At 33.6% G+C, this 13,847-nt stretch overlaps 3 protein-coding genes across 4 annotated transcripts; 2 read left to right on the forward strand and 1 right to left on the reverse strand.

The window, feature by feature from the left end:
- Positions 1-3,817: 3,817 nt before the first annotated feature.
- On the forward strand, positions 3,818-7,075 carry LOC106106980 (acidic fibroblast growth factor intracellular-binding protein). The gene is made up of 10 exons (XM_013287644.1): positions 3,818-3,976; positions 4,215-4,311; positions 4,386-4,487; positions 4,751-4,832; positions 4,982-5,127; positions 5,205-5,304; positions 5,829-6,025; positions 6,364-6,450; positions 6,522-6,620; positions 6,793-7,075. The coding sequence occupies exons 1-10, from the start codon at positions 3,892-3,894 to the stop codon at positions 6,869-6,871; spliced, it is 1,074 nt and encodes a 357-aa protein (XP_013143098.1). The 5' UTR covers positions 3,818-3,891; the 3' UTR covers positions 6,872-7,075.
- Positions 7,076-7,178: 103 nt separating this feature from the next.
- On the reverse strand, positions 7,179-9,169 carry LOC106107024 (NADH dehydrogenase [ubiquinone] 1 alpha subcomplex assembly factor 3). The gene is made up of 6 exons (XM_013287703.1): positions 8,987-9,169; positions 8,799-8,901; positions 8,540-8,598; positions 8,264-8,357; positions 8,056-8,192; positions 7,179-7,678 (listed from the first exon to the last, which is right to left on the reverse strand). The coding sequence occupies exons 1-6, from the start codon at positions 9,043-9,045 to the stop codon at positions 7,573-7,575; spliced, it is 558 nt and encodes a 185-aa protein (XP_013143157.1). The 5' UTR covers positions 9,046-9,169; the 3' UTR covers positions 7,179-7,572.
- Positions 9,170-9,325: 156 nt separating this feature from the next.
- On the forward strand, positions 9,326-13,140 carry LOC106107264. Of its 2 annotated transcripts, none has more exons than XM_013288044.1 (6): positions 9,326-9,453; positions 10,761-10,980; positions 11,179-11,320; positions 11,435-11,663; positions 11,917-12,036; positions 12,170-13,140. In XM_013288044.1, the coding sequence occupies exons 1-6, from the start codon at positions 9,417-9,419 to the stop codon at positions 12,325-12,327; spliced, it is 906 nt and encodes a 301-aa protein (XP_013143498.1). In that variant the 5' UTR covers positions 9,326-9,416; the 3' UTR covers positions 12,328-13,140. The 2 variants fall into 2 exon arrangements, with proteins under 2 accessions (XP_013143498.1, XP_013143499.1); XM_013288045.1 differs by lacking the exon at positions 9,326-9,453 and adding an exon at positions 9,463-9,908.
- Positions 13,141-13,847: the final 707 nt, after the last annotated feature.

Here is a 13,847-nt window from a genome sequence, read left to right on the forward strand (position 1 = left end):
TAAAAAAAATATAAACACTTCAGTGTGGCCTCGCCCTAAGGATTTAGTCGATTGAATTTCTTAGACCGTGCGTACAAACGGGGAAAATATTCAAAAATATGTAATTATCGATTTTTTAAATCATTGCTTATATTAAGCCAAAAGTATATAATTATTTTTATATGCCCACAAATACCTTCGAAGCCACATTGTATATTTCCGGAAGAGAAATATATTTTTGGCTTAGTATTGAATTCTGGAGTGCTAGGCTATTTACCTTATTGTTTATAAGGAATTTAATAGCGTTATTCGATTTTGCTATTTCCCTCGGCATAGAAAGCAAATGGGAATGTTCCAACGATTTTTAATAAAAAAAAACATGTTAAACGTCACTTTTTAATACAAATTGTGGTCTTAAATGTGTTAAAATCAATGCAATAAAATTTCTCTTGTGCTTTCTATATCGTGAGATTAAGGGCCTGTCCCACCAAATAGTAAATTGTGTAATAACAGACTAACGTGTAAAATGTGATGGAAATATCGGATTTTGTTGCTTTATCTGACAGTGACGTCATTTTTAAGCTATCTGAGCTAGCCAGTGGTGGGACAGGCCCTAAGTTTCGTACCTTAAGGTGCTTATTGTGAATAAAATTTCTTAGATCTCTTGTTAGATAGAACTTGCCTTTTTAAATCTAATTGACAGATAGTCGTTTGTTGAAGTTTGAACGAGTTTGTTTGATACAAATTTGTTACAGCTTATAGATAATGGCTGATATCGATTAAAAAATAGTGAGCGGGAAAGATATATTGTGCTGTGTTGTTAAAAATTCAGCCTTGAGAAATGTTGTTAAAATCTTCGATTATTTTTATTTGCACGTAAAAGGCGTTGCCTAAAGGCATTCTCTACAAATTCATTGTATTTTTTTCATGTTATCCATCAAAATTTATTATTTATTTCATTTTTTAATATAGTTTATTGTTTTGTCATGATGCACGAGTATTTTTTATTAAAAAAAAAAGTCAAAAAGAAGTCCATTTTTGGGTTAAATTATTTACATTGCTGTTTTCCTTCAAAATACGTAAGATGAGTGAAACGATTTGAAAGCTTATGTGATGTTTAAGATTGTTCTAAGTTGACACTTTATCAAATATAGATTATAGAAAATATGTAACAACAAATTGTGCTTGGTGATGAAATTATTTCGTGAAGATTTATTTATTAATTAACGAGCTTCTGTTATTTTTTTAAAAAATGATATCATATTGTAAATATTTTTCAAAAAATATTGCAATATTCTATGCATGATATAAAAATAGTATGGTACATTATCATCTTCAAAATTAGATATTTTATGAAATGACTGTATTAATTGATATTGTACATTATTCTATTTAACGTTTTGTGATTGCTTCTATAATTTTTTTAGTCTTTGTAATTACAGTTTTAACATATGGCAACACTCGTTGTTGGTGTCAAATTATAGGTTACTATTTATTATGTATGGTAAAAAGTCTCGCTAGCATTTACTGCCCAAAATGGCTTTGTTATTTATTTCTATGCATGATTAATATTTTTTATTTTGAATTATAAATACTTGCGTTTAAACATGAAGATTGTACATATACTTTTATTTAATCTGTTCTTTCATACTGGCAACATTTTTCGATATCAAATTACTTAATAATTACCAATTTCATAATGCTTTTATCAGTCTAGATTTTCTACTTCTTTAGACCCTTAAGAAAGCAATAAAAACTAAATGCTATGCCACCAATTAGAACATAATTGTACATAAGTCACGATCATATTTGCAAAATATCTTGTGCTGTGCGGAATACCTTATTTTCTGTTTAATTTTACATATGTGAAAGAAAAAAACTACATTAAAATAGAACTATACTAGACTACATTTTATACAGAACATAGGTAATAAAATATCCCAATTTATCCACATAATATTCGTTAATACACAGATAATAGTTATGTGGGTTGCCATCATTTTCTCTAATTCTGGCCTAGTACAAAAATTTGCAAAAGAACTTGTAGTCATCGACATTTGTACAAGATTTATGCAGCGCTCTTATCGGGCCTAAAGTACACAAATATGTTCTTGCAAATTTTCGTGTCGGACCTCTTATACCTATTTTTCTGTTGGATGTTTGGCAATTTATAAGTACCCACGTTTAGAAGACATTAGTGTCCATGGATTTGGACGTTATTAACGCTAGCAGCTTTACAAATAAACGCGGTATAAAGTTAAACTTAGGAATAAACTGAGTATAAGCAAAATTTGTACTAATATTTGCGTTTGTTTGTAAAGCTGTAGATCTTTATCTAAAATGAAGGCAGAGACTTATCGTTTTACTTTGTGATACTCAAATTATGTACCAATGTAGTTGAATATTGAACCTATAATCATGTAAATGTAGAGAATGTGCTTCTTACTTACTGCTTTAAATTACTTTGGTAATTAATTAAAACTTTGCTCTCTTTTTTTATATAATTATAATTGAGATATGAACGAATAAGTTCCAATATCGAGGCTGCTCCATACAAATGTATAAATATTAAATGAATTAAAAAAAATCGTTATGTAGACGCCATTATGAAACTCTAGTCTTTCGCTGCTTAGTGAATAGTAATGTTGTATGTAATAATTATATACTGATTAATTAAAAATATCTAGAATTAAGTATTATGATATTACAAGAGTTGGTGCGGTATGTACGTGAATCGGAACGTTTTAACTTTGACAGAGCAAATAGTGTTGCAATATGAAAAATCAAAGTTGAAGCGTCCGGTGCAGGTGTGGTGATTTAAATTTCTTGGGAAATCGCCGTGTATGGTTTTCGAAGAGAAATCAGTTAACAGCCGAAGGTGTTTGTATTGTTTTCTTCTTATTATAATACTTATATAGCTTTCGACAGCTGTGCACGGGAGTTCCGGAACTCATTCTAGTCTACGAACGGCTTCCGTCTCATAGATATATCGAAGGGAAAAAGGAAAAAATGAGACAGTTATTTTTGTCAGAGAAAATAAAAATTATGTAAAAGTTGTTATTAATTGTAAGCCCTTTTAAATTGTCTTGAGGAAGTAAGCCGCGCTTGAGGCGAGGCGTGTTGCAGCGGGCTGTTTGTTGCGGCGATGCGCTGATTTTTTTTTAAAGAATGCACGCTCGATTATGTTTTATTTTGCCATATTTTTTTATATTTACCGAAATATGCACAATGAAATTTAAATAAAAGGTATTTGTCCTTATCGGTGTTTTATTTATTTTAACTCTTTTTCACTGTGGATAGAACTAAGAATGTCCAATATATTTTTAAAGCGGGCGCACACCTTTGACTATCGCACAACTGTAGTGCGATTGTCGATGGTTTCGCAGCCAATTTAACTGTTTAGTTGCACAGCTAAACATCGAGTAGTGTACGCACCTACACCCAGCGAGGCTAAACAGCTCTTATTGGAAATTAAATTAATTTCATCAGAAGGGAATTTCAAACGATATTTACCCAGAGCCAAAGATATATCCAGGTAGAACAAATGGCCACCACTAATGTCTAATCTCATCCTTCACTTATAACAATGTCAAGGATGAGAGAGTTTTGATAATTAAAATCTTGAGAGCAATTTGCAGTGACACTGGTGTTGCTAATGTCCATAGGTGCCTATGACCACCTTGGTATTTCCACCGCACATTTGCTCCCATCTATTAAAAAAACTTCAATATGACACTATTTCTTAAATTCAGTAAATGTTTGCAATATTATAAACTTGGACGAAAGACTCGGGATCTACATCAAAAAAAAGTTAACATGACAGCTGTCAATGCCCACTTTCTGTCATCTGTCAATCAATTTGTTGATATGAAAAATTGATAAATGAAAATATTGGAATATTAATAACGAAAAATGTACACAGAAGTGGATGTATTTGTCAGTAATTTTACTCTCATTGATCCTGAAATATATCAACTATGGATTGAGGGTTGTTCATGTAAGTTTCTTTTTAAATCAAGGTTATATACCATTACATATTTCACACGACTTGCAAAACTCCATAAAAATCTCTTGTTTGTTACTTTCATCTATTAAAAAAGGTTTTATGAAACTTTTGATCTCTTTCTGAATATTTAAATAAAGTCTCTAATTCATTACAAAGTAGAAAAAAGATAATTTCGTATCTAAACCTGAGTATATGAATGTTCTTTAATTCTAAACTGTTCTCACTATAGCTAGTGAAGCAGTATCGACTCTACACAAACGGTCAGCTGAGAAACAAACGGGAGCTACAGTTGAACTTATAGCCAGTGATGTGTTGGATCACTACAGGTAAATTAACTAATCTTTTATTGAGATCATGTCAAAGATACAATAATTTTAAATACATATCAATTTTCTTACAGAACCTTTGCCTTACTTGAACGGCTGCTGACAGTCCCGTCAAAACTATCTGAGCAGATGATTTTCCAGATTGATGAGCCTACAAAGCAGATGCTTATTGAGAAGTAAGAATAATAGATACAGCCTATAATACTCAGTAATAACAGAGCTTTTTTCGAAATTAGCCCAGTATTTATATGAGTTATTTCAATACATACAAAAATACAAATTTTTCTTCTTTATAATAGTATAGATAAGCAAAAGCTAGGGAATTCATCCGCATTCATTACTTACTGTTTTACGTTGATACCTTGATTATGACCACCACCAAAAGCCCAATGTAGATACTTAAGAATTCAATATAGTGCAGCCTATTTTAATCTTGCAGATACTATGACTTAGATGATGCAGTTATTAGAGAACTACTTGGTCGGAAGTTATCATCAAGACATAGAAAGGATTTAGATGAGGTTAGTGTATTTTAGCTCAAAATTCCTAGAGACTTTTGTTACTGACAGAGCCGATATGGTCATAAATGCAATTTGCAAAATTGCCTAATCTAAATATAGCATATATCTTGTAGATTGTTTAAGTGCGGACAATTTTATAACTTTTATAGGTAGCAGAGAGATCAGGTGCACCGCTACGCTGCTGTCGACGACAGTTTGATAATGTGCGAAGAGTCTTTAAAGCTGTTGAAGAAATGCCAGGCAATGTGGTGGCGAATATTCGAAACACCTTCCTTATATCAGAGCCTCTAGCCAGGTATAATTTTTAAGAGTGTTTTAGTCTATATTTTTAGCTTTATGTGTATACCTATAAAATGATGATTATTTTCATAGGAAATATGGTGCGGTTGTATTCATAGCGTGTATGCGTTTCGAGACCGGCAAGCGTAAGCTGCAGTACCTCTCATTTAACGACTTCTTCCACTGTGCACAGGTAACTTATAAACAATTTCATTGAGATTAGTATGCTAACGGCCAAATTCTGAAACAAATTACACTTTGATTCGTAAGTGCGGCTTATAATCTGTTAGACGTTAAGTTTAATGGAATTTATGGTAGAAGTTGGCCGTAGATATACCTACTATTTAAATTCGGAAAGTCAATAAAACATCATACATAATTAAATCTAGGTATCTCAGATTGTTTGAACTTTTATTTGCTAATGCTACCAGATCTAATTAAGTTTCATACCATGTCTTGTTGAGTACCAGGTCTTATTCTGTACCATACCAAATCTAAAAAACCGTACCCGATCTAATCGTGTACCGTGCTTATTCTTATTGTGTACTGCATATGTTGTCAGTAATACCAGATATAATATATACCATACCATGTCTTGTTGTGTACCAAATCTTATTCTGTACCATACCAAATCTGAAAGTGGACCGTACCTGTTCTAATTGTGTACCATACTAATTCTTATTGTGTACTGTATCTTTTATGTGTATATGTTATCAGGCTATAATGGGTAGCTGGACGTACAGCTGCACAGGGCCGGAGTACTACGACACGGAGATGGACCGCGAGTTCCTGCTGGAGCTGCGAGAGCTTCGGCTGCTGTTGGATAAGGAGAAGGAGCATAAACACCTCGTCTGCATGCGGCTCAGACCTAAGCTACTCGATAAGTCGTACCAAGAATTGGAACTTAACTTCAGGTTGTCCGGAGAGTGTACTCGAGAAATGAAATTGTCCTATAATCTTTTAATGTTTCTTTTTATACCACTTTATGTAATTATGTTACTGAATTTAGATTTTAATCACACTGATGAAAATGTTCGTTTGTCTATACTAATATTATAAAGAGGAAAGATTTTTATTTTTGTATGTATTGAAATAACTCAAAAACTACTGGACCGATTTAGAAAATTCTTTCACCGTTAGAAAGGTAATTTATCTGTGAGTGACATAGACTGTGTTTTTTATTGTTTTTTAATATCACGCGGGCGAAGTCGCGAGCAACAGCTATGTTTCATAATTTTGATATTTCTTGCAGATTGTACACGCGTGCTTTGGTAGGCGTGGCGTGCAATTTGCACCGCGGACGCGAACTTCGCTCTCTGTTTATTGACCTTTTAGAGCGGTAAGTATTATTCTAATTAACTTTTGTTAATGTATTACTATTGTAACTACAACAAATTGTTGGTATTTTAGATGTATAGAGCCATTGCGGCTAGGCTGCTGGCCCAAGACGGACCTTGCGCAGTTCTTGTGCGCTTACGAGCAATGCGCATTGCAGATGGATGTTCTAAGGTATTAACTGGACTGTATACATTTAATGCTGCGTAATCTTACTTATTTTACTTAAATTAGTTTTTTCATTAAAAATCTAATAATAAATATAGCATAATTTTTAAAATCGACCTAATATTTTTTGAGTTTATATGTTACATCAAATAAATCTTTTTTTGTTAATGTTTTTCAGGGAAGCAGATTTAAAGAGTGTATGGGAGAGGTACATGCGAGTCGTTAGTCAATGTTTGCTCACAATGTACCATATTTAAGTTAATTTGAAGAATATAAATATTCCTCTGTTTTTGTCCAAAGATAGCAATGTTTTCATATAGACAAATGGAAACCTACAGATACAACTAAAATCTTCATATTGAAATTTCCTGCTTTGTGTTGTTTGCTATGTGATGTCATGCACTTTTTCAAAGAAAATTTATTTAATTTAATTGTTAATATTACTACTATATTGTAAAATATTGGAAGTATTTATAAAGATTTTAAAAATTAAATGAGTTAATTATTCACTTTTTATTTTTTACAATTCCTATATATTTGAGTGTTTTAAAAAAAACAAATGCGTAGAAACAAATATTTTTCATTACTTAAAACAAAATAACATTAATACTCTAATATTTACAATTTTTTCAACAACTAAAGATATTGGTTGAGAAATGAGTTAAATTACAATTTTAATGTTATAGACACATTTCTAATTGCCTTAAAGTCCTAAGGAACTTAATTAAAAGTACAATTATTTGTTACTAGTCTAGATGTGCCATTGCTATAAGTCTAGATGTGCCATTGGTACAAGTCTAGATGTGCCATTGGTACAAGTCTAGATGTGCCATTAGTACAAGTCTAGATGTGCCATTGGTACAAGTCTAGATGTGCCATTGGTACAAGTTCAGATGTGCCATTGGTACAAGTTTCGACTTCTTGTAGGTACAAGTCTAGATGTGCCGCTGGTACATTTCTATAAGTCCTGTTGGTAGAGGTTCCTGTAATGCAGCTGCGTTTGCAGCATGTCATCCTCGTTTACAGTCACACTCAGCGGTGGGATCAGTGCGCCTGCTACAGACCTGGGGACACAATAACTCCAACTATATACCTATATAATGAAAATCTTACAAAATTTTTGATGGAATTTGTAGTTTAAGCATGGTCTTATCATTTAAAATGGGACATATTTAAATGTTGTTTTAGTATTCGGCCTTTAGTGTTCAAATTAATGAAACAAAATGTCTGTTTTAATTCAGTCTGTAACAATAAATAAATAAATTGTTATAATTTATTTGCCTATACAGTAACATTGGTTCATGGGAAAGCAATATTCACTGGAAAATATGTCTGAATATCAACATAAAAACAAACTAATATTAGATTAACATGGACATGATACATTTCAAAGATAAGTAAAAGTTATTTCCAATAGGAATTTTATAAAATTTCATTTTACCTGCCCTCCGCATTTAGGAAGTTGAATGTAGAGCATGCATGTTCAGTAGTTAGCAGTTCCACATTCAGTTTGTTAGCGCGCGCGGCGCGGAACGCAGTGTCTACGGCCTTGCGTTCATTTGTCTCCAATCCAATTATCTATGGACAAAATATTTTCTATAAGTGAAACAATGCTAATATCTTTACTAATTTCGGTTTTATAAACTAACCAGTAAATCTATTTTGGGCTCCAATATTTTGAAGAGTCGCAAAGATTCTTCTGTGATTTCATATGATCCCCGCACCTGCCACGACAATACTGTCCTGGAAACAATTAGTCATAGAATGCAAACTTATGCTTTTGTCTAGTTGTTTTAAATGCAGTGGAAAACACTCATCCATGGGTATATCCTAAAAATAAAACTCCCGGAAAAAGGTTCCTGGAAATGTATATACAAAGCAAGAATTCTTGTCCATTGAATTTTTTTTTGTATTGTGATAATTACCTTGGGAATAAAGCCATAGGGCCCAGCACTGTCACACCATTGTTTAATCTGAAGCCATACTGCAATAAATGTTCCTAAGTTACTAAAACAAATGAGAACTTTTCACATTAAGTTTAGTATAAAAAGAATGATGACAAAAATATTTCTGTAAAATTAAGTTGGAATAGTAACAAGGATCTGGTGATCTTACATGTCATTAACAAGATATAACAACAACAAATAATCTCATTTTGATACCAGATATTAATAGAAAACTTACTGTTGCGTAGGAATCCACCATAAGGCCTAGTTCCAACTCTTGATTGATTACCCGAACTGTGGTCTTTTCATCGCCTTCATAAGCACCCTTGTGCCGCACCAAACTGAAATTCATAATTTTAAATTATAATGTTACGTTCCAAATAAACAAATACGATAAACAGCTGATTGTTAGAAATAAAATATAACCTTAAAATTGGAGTCCTCTTAAAAGTGGTGGCGACCCTTTTAACTGAGTTCAATAACATTTTTGTTGTTTTATAGTATTATGGCTATTGCTTAAAAAGATTAGCAATATAAAGTCTAAACAATAAATAAATAAATTATATTTGGGTTCGTGCTGTCAATGTCAGTTGTTTATCGACTCAACTGTCAAAAGCGAAATGGAAAGAGTTTCTCTACGGTTTTATTATTTTTAAACACAATTTGATTTTCCTTTTTCTTTTTGGCGCACCAGCAACCTTTTCTTTAGTATTAATGGTATTTTTTTAAGTAATATATAAATTGCACACAAATAGCAAAGATTTTTGGCTATCACTTTCTACAATTTGGTAAATATTTAGGTTATGCTGTTCACACTGAACCAGACAAGAACGGTATGACGTCACCGATTAAGTGAATGCGGAAATACTGGGAAAGGGAAATGCGGATAACCGGTATGCGTCACTTATTGCAGATACGCGTCAATTTTGAATTATGCAGATGTCAATTTTTGATAACACAGTGATAACATTAAAACCACAACAAAGTTTGGTTTAGCTAACTTTTTTGTATTTTAAAATATTAAGTTTTATTGTTGTGCGAGTCAAAAATATATTGGAGTGTTTTAAACGGAATCAAATTCTAAATTACCAAGTCTGCAAGTTTTAAGATGACAAGTGTTGAGAGTTCGACGATTGTTTTGCACGAAGAAAGAAAACGGCTCATTAGTCATCGTAGTGAATATAATGTTGATTTGTGGGGAGAATTTAAGAAACGCTGGATGGTGTTCGGCGTTCTAGTAGCGGTCGCCCTGGCGGTGGTATCTCCTCGACTGGGCGCTCCCGGAGGCAACTACCCTGCATGTTCACACATAGATCATTTTAGAACGCATAGCACTTCATATGAACATGTAATTAATTTTTATAGCTTTTAAATTACACACAATATATGCATAGACAAACTTAGAACTTAAAATACTACACATAGATATTTGGTAATAATAGTTGATCAAAAGAAATTGCAAATAAGTATGTTACACTTTAGAATCAAGTCTTGGAATTTATTAGTTTTAGTAACTTAAGAAGTGTTCCATATGGTTCTATAAAGGTTCTATTAAAATCATCTTTTTTTACATTATTTTTTATTTACTAAAAGTTAACAATGGAAAAGTAAATCTGTATTAAAATAGAGATGGATGGACAAGAGATGAAAAAACAAGTAGTAAATAGAAGCCATCATGTTTATACATTTTAAGATTATTCACTTACATTATAACAGGCTTTAGATTAATTATTACAGTGCTAATTTTCATAATTAAATTAAACATCTAATGCAAGGGAATAGATTTTAAATTCTCAAACTAAACATACCTAAGGCAGCAAAAACAAAATTGTTGTTATAGAAATTCTAATGAACGCTTGCTTATTTTTAAAATTATTTATGCAATGCTTTGAATAAAGACTTTAACAGTTAAACTAATTTTTGCTTACTTTAGAGGGATTGCAGAAAATTGCAGATTTTTATTACACAATACAATGTTATGCCACATACATAGCTCAGTTTTTATTCTAATCCTTTTTTTTATTACCGAGCAACCTTTTACTTAATCTTAATTATTACTTTTCACAAAATCTGCTACTGTTTTTGAAATGAGAAACATTTTTGTATAGATGAAAAATCTGAAACTATCTTATAAACAACAATTAAATCATCATTTTTTTTTTCTTCTTGATATTTACATATTTTTTTTTATTTTTTATAGGTACACTTCGTATGGAAGTTGTGCGATTTTGCGCACTTTCTAGTTTATACTACATAACGGGACGTAGTATTTCATTGCGTGGAGAAAATGGTGTGCGAGCGATTCCTCCGCGTTTATACGCACTATCTGTTCTGCACGCGCAAGTGATTGCGCCAGTACTTGCTGCGGTGTCCGCACTTGCCTTGCGAGACGCTAAGCTCGATAGACGATTACTAGAAGGGTATGTGTTAGACATGTTGGTAATACAATAGAATTGTTACGAAAATGAGGCAAATGAGTAATGCAACGCCTAATTTTAGTTGATACGACCATGAACATCAGCTATGAGGAACTGCAGATGCGTTTACGCCTAAATCCTGTCTCTGGTGTTCATTAAACATAACGTACATTTTATACTGATTTAGGATATTTCTCTTAGTGCCCTGGTGGCGCGTTCACGCGGACCTTGCGGCTGGCTGTCGCTGGCACTTTGTTACGACTCGTCACCAGCGACGCCTATATTGGCAGCACTCAACTACGCCGTGTCCCTGATCGCTGCACCACTCGCCATTCTATTCTTTGTTAGTTTACCTCAGTACGTAGATAAAAATGCTATCGATAGCCTAAAAGGATCTATTTGATTGCTATTACCTATTTTAATATTATTAGATCTCATACTCTTGTCTATGGTACAGTGTGGTCGTACAGCTCTGCCTCCTTTGAGCGGCATATTGTGGACGGTGACAACAACGACAGTGCCGTTTCTGATTGGTTGCTGGCGGTCGCAGCGCCCCGCTCCCCGCGCCCCCCGCACCACCGCACGTCTACTGGCACTCTTACTGCTTTACATCGACTGCTGCGCGCTCTTGTGGGAAGCTGAGGGCAGTCTTTACATCACCGATGTCTTGGCTACTTTGTTCTTAGGTAATAACGTACTTTAGCGATCCAATAAGGTCTTAGATGTCAAAGATTAAGAAAATAACAAAGTATCGACAACAGATGTTGCCATGTACAGTTTATATCTGACAATAATGACAGAAAATAGGGATGTGACGTTTATGATTCGAATAAAAAACCGGAACCGGAAAACTTCTCGCTGATGTTGAGGGATTTTGATGCTCTTTACTTTAATTTACTCTTTACTATAATTTTTAAATGTATATTTTCCTGGCTATAGAAATAAGCAGCGTGTCGCTAGCTGCTGCAGGCAGCTCGCTGTACGCACACTACGGGTTACTGCGACGTGCGGAGTGCCGCGCCCTTGCACTGGCCGCTGTCCCTAAAGCAGTCGGACTCGGTAAGTATATACTTTGATTTATACGACCGATGATTTTAGCTTTCTTATACCTTATGTATACTTGACACAGGCTGCCTGTGTCAGTTACAGATTCTTTATTTCGCTGTAACATTACCAATGGAACTTTATTTAGGTTGGGAGATGAAAGTGTCGTGTATGTCGTCTGGGCTGGCTCACTTGCCGACCGTGTTCCTGGCGCCCACGCAGGCCCTGCTGATGGCCGCGCTCTATGGAACTGAAGAAGACCAGTATGATGATGATGCGGAAGATCTCTCCCTACTTCGTGATTGATTAGAAATGATAATTATAATTTGAATTAGGACCAATTTATTATAGTTTGGTGTGAACTTTTTTTTACGAATCGTAATTTTGTTGAAAGATTCTTATTATGCATCCTCTTTGGGTAAAAGTTGAATGTGTTGATTTTTTTTTACTTTTGTTATATTTTGTAAATTTCTTACTACAACACTCAGTTATTTGGTTACTTTCTTGGCGTAAATTGACACTGTAAAACTACTTTATTATACTTAGAAATGTAATTCCAAGATTTAGTCATAGACAATTTTAAATGATAACTAAGCGATAAGTTCAAAACATTGCCTTCCACCGAAGTGTGGCCAGTTCAAAGTCTGCGATACACCTCATTAGTTTATATAGTAAATAAGTATTTAATTATAATAGTATTTGCTAGTATAAATTAGCTTCTAGTCTTAACCTGGGGCCTTCCATTAGCCTTATATAATTCAGATTAGTATGTTACCACTAAAACTAGAAACGTCGATTTAAAATTAGTATTTAGTCGTTTAAATTAGTAAAATTCAACCAAGAGCGAATTACAAGAGCCAATTTAGCGCCGTCCGTGTTTGTCTCAAGTAAATGCTCAAATGCTTTAGTTTAATTGGATTTAGGTTTGTTATCTAATAAATTGTGACGAATTTATTCTTTAACTTCGGTTGTGATTTTACTGATGATTTAACAAAACCGGAAAGATAAAGTGTAGCTACACATTACGATACAGAACAAACAAATTAAGGAATCACTTTTTTTTATAACATAAGGTGGCAAACGAGCAAGTGGCCACCGCCAAACTGGCAAAGCGACCGCTGCCCCACATTCGCAATAGCGGATGCGTTGTCTACCCTTAATCGACGGAGGAGACGCATAAAGAAGATATTTTCCCTTCCTATGCGTCTCTTGCACCGTCAAATCAACGTTCCCTACACTTCCTTCACTTATGAGAAAAAAGGGACTAAGGCTGGGCCTCCGGCACCACACTCATCAGACGAAAGGCGGAATTGCTCCTACTTCACGCCTGTCTGTGTGGTATTGGTATTGTGGTGGGCGAGCCGACCCATTCGTGCGAAGATGTTAAATCGGGCTCCCACTGTTAAAATGTTAAATCATTTTAAGATTAAAATACTTTGTATAGGAATAAAATAAATGGCCTTTTTAAATACATTTAGTCATTCCAGCTTTAATGTAAAACCAATACTGAAAACTGTACAAAATGGTTGTAATAAAATGTTGGGTTTCTTTAAATAAAATTACGTTTACGAATCAAATGTGTTTTATTAAATACGCTTATGAACTAACATCATATCACAATGTTTTATTGTACAATTTGACGAACTTCGTCACATGTGAAAGTAAATCTACTTAATAACTATTTATATCACAATCACAGTCATTATAGCACTTAAACTGTCTTAAAGTTAGTCTCCACGGCCAAGACACAAACACACTGTTAGGAATTTTTTTCGTAAAAAAAAAAATATCTCGGTGGTGAAAACCCACACTTCTAACAGGGCTTT

This window comes from Papilio polytes, unplaced genomic scaffold (genome assembly GCF_000836215.1).
Source record: "Papilio polytes unplaced genomic scaffold, Ppol_1.0 DF822067.1, whole genome shotgun sequence".
Taxonomy (NCBI): Eukaryota; Metazoa; Arthropoda; class Insecta; order Lepidoptera; family Papilionidae; genus Papilio; species Papilio polytes.

Bases quoted from the DNA above. Each gene is read 5' to 3' on its own strand.
- LOC106107264 (XM_013288044.1), top strand. From the start codon at position 9,417: ATGCGGAAATACTGGGAAAGGGAAATGCGGATAACCG. The intron at 10,981-11,178 runs GTATGTGTTAGA...TATTTCTCTTAG, and splicing joins GATAGACGATTACTAGAAGG to TGCCCTGGTGGCGCGTTCAC. The intron at 11,664-11,916 runs GTAATAACGTAC...TCCTGGCTATAG, and splicing joins CTTGGCTACTTTGTTCTTAG to AAATAAGCAGCGTGTCGCTA.
- LOC106106980 (XM_013287644.1), top strand. From the start codon at position 3,892: ATGTACACAGAAGTGGATGTATTTGTCAGTAATTTTACTCTCATTGAT. The intron at 4,488-4,750 runs GTAAGAATAATA...TTAATCTTGCAG, and splicing joins AAGCAGATGCTTATTGAGAA to ATACTATGACTTAGATGATG. The intron at 4,833-4,981 runs GTTAGTGTATTT...TAACTTTTATAG, and splicing joins ATAGAAAGGATTTAGATGAG to GTAGCAGAGAGATCAGGTGC.
- LOC106107024 (XM_013287703.1), bottom strand. From the start codon at position 9,045: ATGTTATTGAACTCAGTTAAAAGGGTCGCCACCACTTTTAAGAGGACT. The intron at 8,902-8,986 runs GTTATATTTTAT...TATGAATTTCAG, and splicing joins AAGAGGACTCCAATTTTAAG to TTTGGTGCGGCACAAGGGTG. The intron at 8,599-8,798 runs GTAAGTTTTCTA...CATTTATTGCAG, and splicing joins TGGTGGATTCCTACGCAACA to TATGGCTTCAGATTAAACAA.